At 43.3% G+C, this 13879-nt stretch overlaps 2 protein-coding genes across 2 annotated transcripts in view; one reads left to right on the top strand and one right to left on the bottom strand.

Annotated features, from left to right (window-relative positions):
* Positions 1-2212, top strand: part of LIN9 (lin-9 DREAM MuvB core complex component) — a 46119-nt gene extending 43907 nt beyond the window's left edge. The window contains exons 14-15 of the mRNA XM_033099341.1: positions 142-239; positions 733-2212. Coding sequence (XP_032955232.1) covers positions 142-239; positions 733-838 — 204 coding nt within the window. The 3' untranslated portion in view covers positions 839-2212. The remainder of the gene's footprint in view (positions 1-141; positions 240-732) is intronic.
* A 3915-nt stretch (positions 2213-6127) lies between these two features.
* MIXL1 (Mix paired-like homeobox) lies at positions 6128-8242 on the bottom strand. The gene is made up of 2 exons (XM_033099366.1): positions 7835-8242; positions 6128-6430 (listed from the first exon to the last, which is right to left on the bottom strand). The coding sequence occupies exons 1-2, from the start codon at positions 8240-8242 to the stop codon at positions 6128-6130; spliced, it is 711 nt and encodes a 236-aa protein (XP_032955257.1).
* Positions 8243-13879: the final 5637 nt, after the last annotated feature.

Below are 13879 nucleotides of genomic sequence, written 5' to 3'. Positions count from 1 at the left end.
AGAAAATATTTTCATTTTTACACCTAAACGAACTATGCTAATTTGTTGTGAAAAATTTATGATCCATAGATTATATCAGGTATTTTTTTGTCTGTATCTGAACTATAATTTGATTAAGTTTTGAAATATTTTTTCCTTCAGTGTCTAGCAGAAGGAGGAGACTTGAATTCCTTTGAGTTCAAATCACTTACAGATTCATTAAATGATATCAAGAGTACAATAGATGCTTCTAATATCAGGTAATTCATTAGATGTACCTTAATCTTCTTATGTTAAATTCATAATGATTTCCAGGATAAGCTTTAAGACTTACACGTATTTGTGAAGTATTTACATAATTTGTATCCTTTAAATAAATTGTAAAAGAGCTTTTCAGTTATATCCAGTCTGTTGGTAGAATAGGCGCTTCATATGTATTTTTTTATATAAAGGAATCAGAAGACATATAATATTTAGGTTTCAGTTTAGCCTGGAGGGTCAACTTAGAAATAAAGATTCCCCAAAGAGAGATTCATCCTTTCTTTCCAGTACTCCGTGACTCCTGGCTTCTTTCGAGCATAATTTTTCAGTTACTACTGACATAGAATCAGGGCTAATGTAAAGGGGATATTTATTCCTTCCCTGGGGTCATTATGTTAGCTCTTTCTTTACTAAAATTCAGCTCTTCCTTTTTAAAAAAATTTTTTTTAATTTATAAAATCAAGCAATTAACTATGTTTCTCCTTTCTTTAGTTGCTTTCAGAATAATGTAGAAATCCACGTTGCACATATTCAGAGCGGCCTGAGCCAGATGGGAAACTTACATGCCTTTGCAGCAAATAACACCAACAGAGACTAGTAGGCTTAATTATTCCAATCGCATAGGACATTGTTTTCGAGAAGTTCTTTTCCTTTATATAGGCTTCCAACACCAAATAACCTAACTGCTGGAAAACAAGGGAAATTTAAATCTCCAAATAAGGCATTTTAATATACTGTACTGCTTCTTAAACCAACACTGCTGGCCAGCATTATATTTATTTTTCTTGTATTATTCAGCTGCAGTAGCAATGCTTGTGTTACATATGTTTATTAGCAAGTATTTTTAAACTGAAAATGTCTAAACATAATATAACTTCGTGGAAGAATACATTGACCACTTTTTTAATGTGCATGAATTCAACCCAACACATGCAGACCACTGCAGAAGAGAACATGAAGAAACATGGTCTTTTTGTACATATGCGTGGCAATGTGGAAATTCCATCTCGAAAATGACAACTCCAGTTCATTTAGTAATCACCGTCTCAGTCTTCAAAAGATAACATTGTGAGATATGGGAAGTCCTAGTTTGAAGGAAGGCACTGGAATGTAGATGGAAAATATGGACTTTACAAGTATACATGATATATACTTGCAATATGACATGGTTCTGTAGATCATTTTATAATAATAAATATTTTAATTTATCATAATTTATAAAAGAAATCTTTGTTGAAAGAAAATGAAGGAGCAGGAAAAAAACATTACTTGCAAAATGCTAAATTTCACCAAGTGGATTGGGCATGTCTTTTCCCATCAATTCAGGGCAAAAAGTGCTATTGTTAAGAGATTTATTTAAAAAAAAAAAAAAAAAGACTGATAACACACTATTTTCATATTTTTTTGTTTATTTGCACAACTTTTGAACCAGATTACTGGTTCAAATCCAACAGTATACAATTTATAAAGTAAAAAGATTTTATAAGGAAAACAAATATAATAACCAGTGCTGTGAAATGCAGAAAAATGGTTTGTATTTGGTTGTGGTTTTGTTTTTAGTTTTGGGGGGGTTCTTTAAAGGAAAACCCTGCCTAAAATGTTAACCTTGTAAAAAGTGTGTACTTGGAATTTTCTTTGTTTTAATATAGAATATTATAAAGTCAAAATATAATAAATTGTTTTCAGATTTGGAGTTTAAGTCATAGCTGTAGAAGTGGCTTTGATTCTTTTAGATGTCTCATAAAATGAGGCTTTTATATGTTAATGTATAATAAAACTGAAACAAGATTATTTTCCATTTGAAATTTTTGTATAGTTTAAAAATGCTTCCATATTCTTTGTTGGTATTGTGCCACTGCAAAACTTTAGTGCAGAGTTTCTATTTAGCTAAACTGTTATGTTAATTAAGAAATGCATAAATCTTTTATTCTTAATATTTGTAATTCTAAATAAATTGATCTATGAAAATTAATACTGTCTACATTTTCATTCCATTAATATAAGTTGATAAATATTCCTTCTATTTAAGAAATTTTAAAGAATTGTAAATTTTATTTTTAGGGGAAACAGTACAGATTAATTATCAAGTCATTCTGAATTGCAGTACCATCCAATATTTTAAGAGGAGATTATTTTCCATCCCTGAGTAAATAAATTACTGTGGAAAACACTAAGTAAGTTACTTGGCTTACTATAGACATCGTGAAAGGTTGATTTTAATGTATTCTGCCTAGAATTAGGTAAGCATTTTTTAAACTTTTTTTACACTTTATATTTCCTAAGGCTTACTTGTTGCACTTAAATTTTAAATACCTCAATTTGCACATATTTAATTAAGCTCTGTCCATGTCTTTCAATGCCATCATGTGGTGATGGCAGGAACTGTGCCTAAAGATATATTTGAATTTTATTTGTTTCTGGAAGAAGAAATCATTGTAATTCAAAGTAGTCATTTTGGGTCAGCTGTCCATTAATTTGAATGATGCTGCCATTACTTAACACATTTTTAGAGCTCTAAAGAAAGCTGTCAAAGCCAGATTGAGCGAACAAGCAAGCGCATCATGTGTTAGGTAGATTTGATTCTGAATTACTTTTAGTTAAAAAATCACATTTGCCTCCTACCATTGAAAATCTACCAAAACATTTGCCTGTTAATTTTTTCTCTTGAATTCAGGCACCTTTCTCCATCTTCACTGTTAACTATTCTCAGCCCAGCTGCCATCACCACTAGCCTGGCACATTGCAGTCATCTGACTTATCTCCCAGTATCCACTCAGCCATTTTCAAATGCAGCATTAAGTGACATTTTTAAAATGCAGAAGTGACCATGTTATCCCCATCTAAAGTTTGGTGGCTCTCCGGACAAATTCAGAACTCTTTTATGAGACCTACAAAGCCATGCGAGCCCTCCCGGACCCATTTCTCCATCCTGCTCCTCCTTCCACAGGACCTTTGCACACGTAGTATCCTCTGGGTTCCCTTCTCAGTATCCTGCAGGTCTTACCTTCAGCATCATTATCTCAGAAGCTTCCCTGACCACAACACATCATCTTCAAGTCCTCACACAACCTCTCCTTCCAGCACTCGTCACATTTGCAATTTTATATTTCTTTTGTCTCCATGCTGCCCTCTTTGCTCAATGAGGGGCAGGACTGTTTCTGGTTCTCTCACCATTTTATTTCCAGGCCCTGATAAAGTCGGCACCAAATGTTTGTGGGATGAATGAACAAATAGTTTCAGAAGAGCTCTTAAGCGACATTAGTGCCACTGGAATAAAAGTATGGTCTTCCATGATGATTGCTTTGAAAGATGAGACAGCACTCACTTGGATGTAGAAATTCTGTATAGGGGGTTGCTTTCAAACCTATCATGTTAGCATTAGTCCAGGCTGAAATGGCCAGGCCAGGACAGGCAGCATCAGATGGCAGTGGATAAATGGGTGGACTGAGTTAGTCCTAGCTTTGAGTCCTGGCTGTCATTTCCTAGCTGTGTGATTGTGAACCACTGCTTAAGTTTTGTGATCTTTAAAACAATAATAGGCCCTACCTTATATGGCAGTTGTGAGGACTAAACATATAGTGCCTGTAACACATTTAGCAGTTAAAAGGTCTCTTAAGAGTTTGAAAGAGGTACTGACTACTGTTCTTAGAAGGTCCCACAGTTTTTTAAAATGAAAAATGTGACAAGATTTAAGTGTTGGATATTTAAATTGGTCCCTGGGAAAAACAGAACAACACAATATAAATGCAATCAGACAATTAAAAAGTTAATCACAAGATTTAGTGGACTGTAAGTTGAAGGTGTTACGTGTCTTTCAGTCTTAGGAATGTATTTGTGTCATCTTTGGGCACGCCACAGTCTAAATGCGAAGGAAGCTCTCAGTGAGACCTGGCCACCCCCACAACAGGCCCTGGGCACAGTGTTTGGCACATAGTAAGTATATTATTAAAATAATAATAGCTAATCTTTATCTCATTTTTGGTTTCAGACAGCTTTTAAGGGTTCAGAAGTCAAGTCTGCTACTAAAGCCTGAACATGTCCTGTTGCTTTTAATAGTGGATTTGCTACTCTGAAAAGTGCAAGCAGTTTGAATTAACACCTTTATGAAAGTCAGGGCAACTGGTATGTACAATCTCTGGCATCCCTCGTAACTCAGACTTCTGGCAAGCATTAAACATGAGTCCTGGCCCTAGCCCTGACTTTTCATGAGCCTTCTCCAAAAGCACAGTGTACAAAGAAATCTCACCCCTGGTTACCTCATACACAAACAGTTTCCTTTGGCCCTCAGGAATTTGAAAACCCTCAAAATATCAAAATAATTTATCAAAGGCTAAGTTAGAAACAGTAATTTACATGCATTCTTAAAGTATAAATTGGGAAAGAGAAATCTCCTAAAGCCAAAAGACTCCTGTGACTAAACTTTGAACAAGCCAAAGATGTTTTTAAGCAAGTTAAATTTCTCAACACAGTGGCCTGCTGATAAAAGATAACTGGCTCTGAACATTTCCAAAAACTTTTTTCTCTTAGAAATGTTTTTCATGGCCACATGTGTACCAAGCAGCTGTGGGGCGAATCACTGTATTAAGTGCTGTCGAAAGGACAGAATTCATTTAAATAGAATTGCAATGAAACATTGGTGGAAAACATTTAATAACCCACTAAAGTTGAATAGAAGTACAGTAAACAAGTGCTAAGGGTAATGTCAGAGTGATTGAAGTAACAGGTACAAAATCAGGGTCAGAGAAAGTTTCAGACTTCAGAAGGAAGGGGTTCTCCAGTGTTTTGAAAGAGAGAGGTATTTGTTTGGTTCCAAAACTGAAAGGAGTGGCTTTGAGACAGAGGCATAACTTGTGGATGGGTGACTTTAAGGAGATCTGCATAACTGCCCTTTAGGCTACAGATGTCAGTTAGTTACCTGGGCAGGTAACCGAAAGGTGTTTATAATTTGGTAGCAATTGGAAGCTACTACAGATTTTCTAAACAGAGTAATTTTTTAAAAGTTGAGAAGCTGGGCCATCCCGGTGGCTAGAGCGCTCCTAATGCCCAGGTCGCAGGTTCAATTCCCACATGGGCCAGTGAGCTGCGCCCTCTACAGCTAAGATTGTGAACAACAGCTCTCCCTGGAGTTGGGCTGCTATCAGCAGCCAGAGATCAGCGTGAGTTGCCAGGGGCAACAGCCAACTGCCAGGGGGAACGCAAGGCTCCAAATACCAGCATGGGCCAGGGAGCTGTGTCATACACAACTAGATTGAGAAAAAACGGAGAAACAACAGCTTGAACCAGAGTGTGTGTGTGTGGGGGGGGGGAAAGAACAGGGGAAAAAAACAAAAATAGTTGAGAAGCTACCTGCTCAGCGAGTTCTTCAAATAATCGGGATGCAGAATCATTGGAGCTACTACTGAGTGTAGAGATGACAGACCAAATTTAAAAAGTAGTAAGTCTTGGTGACAGGATAAGTTGGGATAGAGTTTAAGCTTATTATAAGCCTTGGAGGAATCATGAGGAAGACGGCAGCTATCAAGCACAAGGGGAAACTGAGTCAAGCTGAGGCGTTCTTGTGAAGAAGGTAAACGAGTTCCGAAAACCCAGTTCAAAAAATAAGAACAGGACTGGCAAGGAGCAGGGATAGAGACCAAACTGAATGTGCAGATTTGGAGATGCACAGGTAACAATGAATGCCAGAACTACCGTGTGTGCTACAGAGAAAGAACTGAGCCTGCGGACAGGTTCATAGGGGGAGGAGCTTCACGGGCGAGAGATGACTGTCGAAACCATCATCGGAGTTCCCAGCATGTGTCCTTAACATGGAAGCCAGAAAGGACAATATTCTGATGTGTCTCCCTGGCTGTCAGTCATGGCTCCTCTGAGATCTGGAATTCTAGAATCCTCAAGAGTTACCAAAGGTGGAAAAGATGTGTTCCTCCCATGAGTCCAGCTTTGAACCAATGTCTTCAGTAAGAGAATAGGTTTCAAAATTTTGACTTTGGGAGCTAGGGTCAGAGCTGCCCCTGCCAACCCTGTTGGGGTCAGGCAGGCTGTTCACATCTACCTCAAGAGGCAGCTGGGGCTTCAGACATTTCGCTTCGGGTCCATGAGCAGGGTGGTGGAGGAAGGGCTCCGGCCTGGCTGAAGGTTGAAAGGATTTCCCGCTCTGACGCCGTGACTTGGCACGCCTGTTCTGGAACCACACCTGGAAGAGGGGACAGAAAAACTGCTTTGGGTTGGAGTCATTACACTGCTATTACCTTCATACCGTGTTTCCCCGAAAATAAGACCTAACAGGAAAATAAGCCCCAGCATGATTTTTCAGGATGACATCCCCTGAACATAAGCCCTAATGCATCTTTTGGAGCAAAACAATATAAGGTGAAACACAGTAGTTCAGAAGAAGTTCCAGTTTAATATTTCCTGGTTCCCTACTCCAGCCAGAACTTTCTGGTTTTCAGAAAACACTTGGGCCTTTGGTTAGAAGTTCAAAGCACCTGGCTTTCTCCGCCTCACCATTCCAGTTGCAAAATTGGAATAATGCCTAGTTCTGTGTATTATATAGGGGCTTTTGCAATAAAAACTGGAGTCACAGAATTAGAAACACTTGAAATTTGAGGGGGAAGTGCAACCACGCTTAAAGATGGTAATTAAAATATTTTAGAAAATTTATCTTTAAAATATATTTATCTAAAATATACATATACTCCTTTGTCAAATTCATCCAGGAGGTACTTTGCTCAGTGGACTTCACGCCTATCAGTTAATTTTTTTGCTCACTGTTTCCCAACAAATACTGAGGGTGTCCTGCCTAGGAAGCCTCTGTAGCCACCATTGAAACTGACAGATGGATTCCACCAGGGATACAGAAAACAAGCCCACTCTCCCAGGGTTCAAATGAGGGCTCCTGCTTACAACTGCATTTGCACTCAGACGGAAGTTGTACAGACTAACAGGCATAAAAGCAGGCTTTCTCTTCGCCACCTCGCTCCAGGATTCTAAAGTATTGGCTCAATTACTTTAGCCAATAAACGTACCTTGCACTAGACTTTTCAAACTGACAAGAAGTTCATTTGCTTCCAGCTTTGCCTCAAGATGCTACACCCTTTCGAACCAAAATTCCACACCCAATGCCAGCCAAGAAAGTGGCCTAGGGGCCCAGGGGTAACTTAGTAATCCAGGCCTGCCCTCTCTCGGCTACCATTCTCCTACGGGGGGAAAGCCCAACTGTGCCTCGTCTGTCTTTTCGTCGTGGATAAGAAGAGGTGTGAAAATATACCCATCACCTTCCGGCTGAGGATTTACTTTCTGACCATTTCAAGGGGCCGGCTAGCCTGCTGGGAGGGGCCCTTATTATCGGTACTTCATGAGATAGAAGTCATTGAGTGCATGCCTGAGTTAATTCATTTAAAAAATCTCTATGTAGTAGGTACTGATATTGTCCCTATTTTACCGTCTAGGACACTGAGGCTAAAGGGAAGTCACTTGCCGAAGGTCAGGTAAGTAAGTGGGCGCCAGGTGCTGCCCTGGGATCCTGGCTGCTAACCCTAGACCCCCCCTCCCCCCCCAGGGCGCTCCGGCGATCGCTGGGCTGTGGCGGGCCGCTCACCTGGATCCTGGACTCGGGGAGCAGAGTGAGTGCTGCCAGGTGCTCGCGCAGGTGGATGTCGGGGTACATGGTCCGGCGGAAGACGAGCTCCAGTAGCTGCAGCTGCTCGGGGCTGAAGGACGTGCGCTTGCGGCGCTGCGACGCCGACGGGGTGGCCGTCCCTTTGGGGGCCACGGGTGGGCCCAGGGCGGCGCAGGGCGGCGCAGCGGGACCGGGGCCTCTCCCAAGAAAACCGGTGAAGGCGGCCGGGGCGCCGCACTCCGGGCCGGGGCCCGAGGGATTCGCGGGGAGCAGCGCGGCCGCGGTGCTCGGGGGCGGCGGGAGCGCCCCGCCGGCGTGCACGGGACGGTACGACGAGAACGTGGTGCTGTCCCCGAACTGGAGCTGGTGGGACCCTGCCGTGGCCATGGCTGTCCGACCCCGGTGCGCCGCAGGGAGGGACACCGACTCCAGTTATACGCCCCGGGGCCGAGGAGGGGGCCTGGGGTGGCGGCGCGATCAAAGGGGTGGACGTGGGGAGGCCCGTGGCTCTTTGGGGTGCGAGTCCGCCCCCGGCCCTGCCAGACACCGGTGGGGAATAATCGCTTCCGCTGACCGTGGGATGCAGGGAGGGAGGCGTGAACTTGGGCCCGGGTCCCATCCCGCCCCTTCCCCCGTCCATCCGCCCCGCCAACTCCGCCACCGCAATCCACATCCCGAGAGAGAAGCTTTGCTGGGGAGGGGCGGCCGGTGGGACCCTGGTGCGTGGGCGGGGTGGGAACACAACCGTCTTCCCCTGGTCAGGTCACCCACTCGGTGCGGCGACCCTTGGGCCGGCCTATTTCTTGGGCGGTGAGCCTTGCCCGCTATCCCGCCTGCTGTCATCAAAGGTATTTATTTACCCCCCTGCGATGTGCTAGACCCTGTACCAGGTTGGTTAAACAGCCCAGCCCCTGACCTCCAAGCCTGCCTAACACATCCTGAATCAAAAGGAGGGGGGGTGCAGATAAAGGGACCTCAAAGGAAGGCTGTAAATTCACCCTGGGGGCGGGGGGCGGAGGGCCACGCTGGACCCTTTTGTCTGGAATGTGGGTGTGGGCCTAGAAATAAGGGTACCCCACATTTAGCAAACGCGTGATTTAGCCTTTCTGGAGATGGCTGATGACGCTCAAGACCAGTCCAGCTGGAAGGGAGGAGAGGAAAGGGGCTCCACGAAGTTTCCACTCCCTCTTGCCTCTAAACTTCGGGCCTTCTTTCCAGGTCCTATTTTGTCCTGATGTGTGCTGTGGCCTGGCATATGTACCTGCTTCCTCTCCTGGATTATAAATTCTCAAGAGAGCAGAAGCCCATTTTTCTCATTCAGGTCCATGGAGTGTACATCTGTGCATCCGGAACCCTGATGGGCCCTCCACGAACACCTGTGGACTTGGCTGTCCCTGAGTTCACTTGCTAGAAAGAGAAATGAGAGGTCCAGTGCAGGCACTGCTTTACCGTGGAGTGGGTGGGTCCTCAAGAGATGAGCCTGGAGGCCCAGCTCTTCTCCCTTCCAGAACCAGAGCCCTCATTTCACCAGGACCATTCACTCGCCATACCTCAAAGGGGGTTCTCTGTTGGGAGGGTCTTTCAGGTCCCTGTCCTGTTGCCATTCACTCTAGAACGCTACAAAACAACTTAAGGAAGAGCTGGGATATTTTCATCCTGAGTGGACTTTCCAGCTCAAAGTCGGTAGGATTCTTGGGGCTGCTGAAGAAGCTCTATGCTCGATTCTCTCCTGGTGGGGTGGGGGTGTCAGGGACGGTGTCCCAGACCCCCGCACAACCCCAGGGGCTCTTAGGGCAGCCTGGCTATTCACTGCCTGCCCCTCCATCTACCCGCACCCCCAACCCTCTTTCTCTTTCTCCCTCCCTCTTTCTTCCCTCCCTTATTCCTATGCCTGGTTATTGGGATTTTTCAGGCAGAGGGTATATGGGATGGGAGGGCAGATCCTCTATTTTTCTATGCTCATTCACTCTTTCATTAAGTCAAAAGCCATTTCTCAGTGTCCCTGTCCTAGGTCGTGCATTATGCACGTTCCTATGAAGTAGGTAGTCCTGTCCCAATTGTACAGAGCAGGAAATACTCTACCATCCCAGATGGGTCCACATGACTCCATAACCACTGTACCAAGCTGGCCTCCAGACTCGACTCTGCTCACTGCTGAATTCCCTGCCACCTCTGGAGAAAGGTGAAGACCCTCTGCAGTCCAAGAGGGTGTTTGTTGTCTTTCAGGCTCGTCGGGCTCATTGGGTTCCCAGTGAAAGGCAGTGGTGATGCAGCCAGAACTAGGTGAACCATTGTTTAACTCTGGGGACCAGGAAGCCAACCCCGGGAGGAAACCAGAGGTTCGCTTGCTGCTGGCTGCCAGCTGAGATTTAACGGCCAGAGATGGCCCAGCAACCCAGAAACTCTGCCAAGGGTAAGGGTCAGTCATGCGGGTTCTCTGGCCCGTGTGGAATTTCCCCCCTGCCCCCCGCTTCCCCCAGTCCTCTGGCTCGGCCTCATTTTTCTGCTCAGTGGTGAGGCCCCCGAGCCTGCCTGTTTGGTAGTGTGCCCAGAAAATGGACCTGCATCATAAGTAGAAGTGCCTGATCATAAATGGAAACCGGGTGGTGGTGGCACAAAGCAATCTAACCAGGTATGATTATCTTTTCTCTGTCTTTTAAACTGGTGGGAGGAAATTCCAGCATTCAGTTTGCAGCTCGACAATCCTGCAAGCCAACTGAAAAACCGTTCTCTGCTCATGAGTTTTCCCGAGAGTTGGTGCGGCCTCCATGAGGCTACAGTAGAAACCCACGAATGGAATTGGGAGTGAAGGGTTGGAAAGGGACACTTTATTGTATTCCCTTTGGTGCTGCTTTAATACTTTTTAAAATCATGTGCATATATTATTGTTATAAGTGCATTTTTAAAACCTAGTTTTTTGATGACTAAATGTGAAATGGTATTCTGGGTTGGCTCCTTAGAAAAGGAAAAAGGACATTCGTGGGAAAACTGGTAAAATCTGAATTTTTTTTTTTTTTTTTTTTTAAAGATTTTATTGGGGAAGGGGAACAGGACTTTTTTGGGAAACAGTGTGTACTTCCAGGACTTTTTTCCAAGTCAAGTTGTTGTTCTTTCAGTCAGTTGTGGAAGGCGCAGCTCAGCTCCAGGTCCAGTTGCCATTGCTAGTTGCAGGGGGCACTGCCCACCATCCCTTGCAGGACTCGAATTGAACTGGCAACTTTGTGGTTGAGAGCCCACTGGCACATGTGGGAATCGAACCGGCAGCCTTTGGAGTTAGGAGCACGGAGCTCCAACTGCCTGAGCCACCAGGCCAGCCCGAAATCTGAATTTTAAAAAATAATAATTTAAAAAAAACTGAAGCAGAGGATGCAATGTAATGAATCTGAAAAGAGAGAGTATTTCACCATGGGAATGGATTTCCCAGTTCTCTTGGGATTTTCATTGAGTAGGGTTAGAAAGATGTAAGCTTCTGCAGGGTCTGTACAGAAGCTCTTGCTCAAAATCAAGTTATTTTCCACTTCTCCTTGGTTTGACAGGCACCTATAAAATCATAGGTGATTTTCATTAACTCCAATATCTAGATTCCTTACTCAATCATTCTGCCACAAACATACAATGAATATTTGTTAATTCTTCTATACCTGAATCCTCGGTTGGAAAATGGAAAGAGCCTGATCCTTGGTAATATCTTAAAAAAACAATAATTGCAAGTTAATTTCCCAAAATAGATAATCTGTGAAATTGAAGTACATTTTTAAATAGGTGCCCTAAAGTACTTTCTTCTACCAAAACAAGTCAGTGGACCACCTTCCGAATAGCAAAATGAAGTTCAGGGCTAGCTGAAGACACCATCACTGAGATCACAGGTGGGGGCCCTTCTCCAATACCTGGGCTCGCTCTCTTGATTTGCTTTTGGCCATTTTTTATATTTGATCTGCAGTAACATCTGTTGAAATAGATACAAGGGGAGAGCAAGGTGAACTAGAACACAATCCTCAGAGACACTTCCTGTATAAGACTATTAAGTATAAGGAAAGATGCAATAGAAAAGCAGTAAGCTAAAAACAAAACAAAACAAAATAAAAAACGTATGATCTGCAGCAGCCCCGGCTGGGAAGGATGGAGCCATCTGAGGCCACCATCCTGTTCTGAATCCTCAGTATTTCCCACCGCGGTTCCTGTCCCTGACTCCCCCAAATCTCACAGAGGCCTGCCTTTCCTCTCTAAGTGCTAAGTACTCTCTTCCCCGGCTCTCTTTGTTGTTGGAGCCAGGCCCTCCGTGCTGCCTGCTGCCGTAAGACCTGGCTTGGGAGCCCTGGGTGTTTATTAAAGAGTGAATCAGGAAAAGGCAGCCAAGGGGAGTCGATGGCTCAACTTCCACCTTGAGATCCCAGGGCTGTTGGCCCCTTTGATCCTGGCCTCACTTTGATTTCTTCTCCTCTCCTGCCCAGGCCTCTTCAGTTCCCAACGTTTATTTCAGGACCAGTGCTTACAAGATACTGAAAGACAACACCCCACCCAAAAGGTATTAATGTACCAGGAAAGTGATAAATGTTAAGAAGTTGTTTTCTGTTGTTTAGTCAGCACCATATAAATTCAAATAACAAACGCAAAACAGATTTTGAACCCAACATGTTGAGTTTTTTTAAGATGATTCCTTTTCTTCTTTCAATGATTTCTTCCCAAATCCTCTGAGTAGGAAAGACCCCTCTGTGTGATTTTTTTTCATGGTCCCTATTCACATAGTGAATCAATAAAGTTAAAAGAACTTTTCAATCTTGGAGAAAGGAAACCATACATTTTCCAAGCTTCTGTCTACACACTGGAAATGAAGGACTGAAACAGCTAGCAGAATATTTGGTCCTCAAACCTAATGTTTGTTTGACTTCTGGAACGTGCCTCTTGAACACTTTAAATGGGACTAGTGTGACTGAGGAGCTGAATTTTTTACTTTATTTCAGTGTAATTGATTTAAATTTAAATAGCCACACGTGGCTAGCGGCTACCGTATTTAACAACATAGCTCTATAGCATCATTTGGCAAATCAATCTTTTTTTTTTTGATAATTTTTCATATGTAGATGCCAAGAGGTATTTTGTTGGTACAAAATTATACACTAGATTTTAATTCTAGACTCTCATTTTTATTGTTTAAACAGAACCCTGCATCAACAAAATGATTACCTCATTTTCATACCAGACAGTCTCATATAGATTTGGCTGAACAGTGTATTAAACATTACTGTAGCATTCATAAATGGTCTTTCTTCAAAAGCGACAGTGTGAGAGCACTTGCTGGTAAACAGTTTATGACACTGCAAGTTTCTTTAACATTCATTTGATGTAAGCCCCATTTCCCCATTTCGTTTTGATCATTTTGTTCTTTTCTAGCCATATAATGAAACTTTGCTTCGGAAGTTCTCTGATTTTCTCGTTGGGATATGACACGATATTAAATTAGCATATATCACATATCTTGCATGAGGTGTCACTGAACAAGAACAAGTAAAGGGAGAGGCGTCAGGAGAACACAGAATCTGCCAATACCGGTCTTTTCTGCCCCAAAATAATTTATTAATGTGTTAGCAGATACCCAGAGTAATCTAAGGTCAATTCTGGACGCTATGTCCTAGCCAGCATGGATGGGGTGTGTATTTCCAAAATAATTGCCTTTTGCTGGATGTGATAAGTCTCTAATAGCTGAGGGACATCTGTACAGGTAAAATACCGCCTGAACTGGTCCAAGCAAATACAGATTCTTGGTGGATACAGGATATAACAAGGAACTTTCAAATAGATTCTAATCCATTTTAGTGTACACTAAGAAACATGGTTTTAAATAAACAGTTCCACCTTCTCAGGCAATTGGCCCTTTAGCTTTCATAGTAACTTGAACTTCCAGCACCCCTTTGGATAGAAGAAGAAGTAACATTGGCCTTTTCCCCTTTCAGATCACGCTCACGCGCTCCGAGCGCCAACTACACACCACACACCATTCCTGGCCTGGAGTATTTAGTCACATCT

This window comes from Rhinolophus ferrumequinum, chromosome 27, assembly GCF_004115265.2.
Source record: "Rhinolophus ferrumequinum isolate MPI-CBG mRhiFer1 chromosome 27, mRhiFer1_v1.p, whole genome shotgun sequence".
NCBI classification, from domain to species: domain Eukaryota; kingdom Metazoa; phylum Chordata; class Mammalia; order Chiroptera; family Rhinolophidae; genus Rhinolophus; species Rhinolophus ferrumequinum.
Note: the sequence above shows the minus strand (reverse complement) of the source record. Positions and strands in the feature narration are given on the sequence as shown.

Excerpts from the sequence above, each read along its gene's own strand:
- MIXL1 (XM_033099366.1), bottom strand. The coding sequence starts at position 8,242 with ATGGCCACGGCAGGGTCCCACCAGCTCCAGTTCGGGGACAGCACCACG. Across the intron at positions 6,431-7,834 it reads TCCCCGAGTCCAGGATCCAG|GTGTGGTTCCAGAACAGGCG; the intron begins GTGAGCGGCCCG and ends CCCCTCTTCCAG.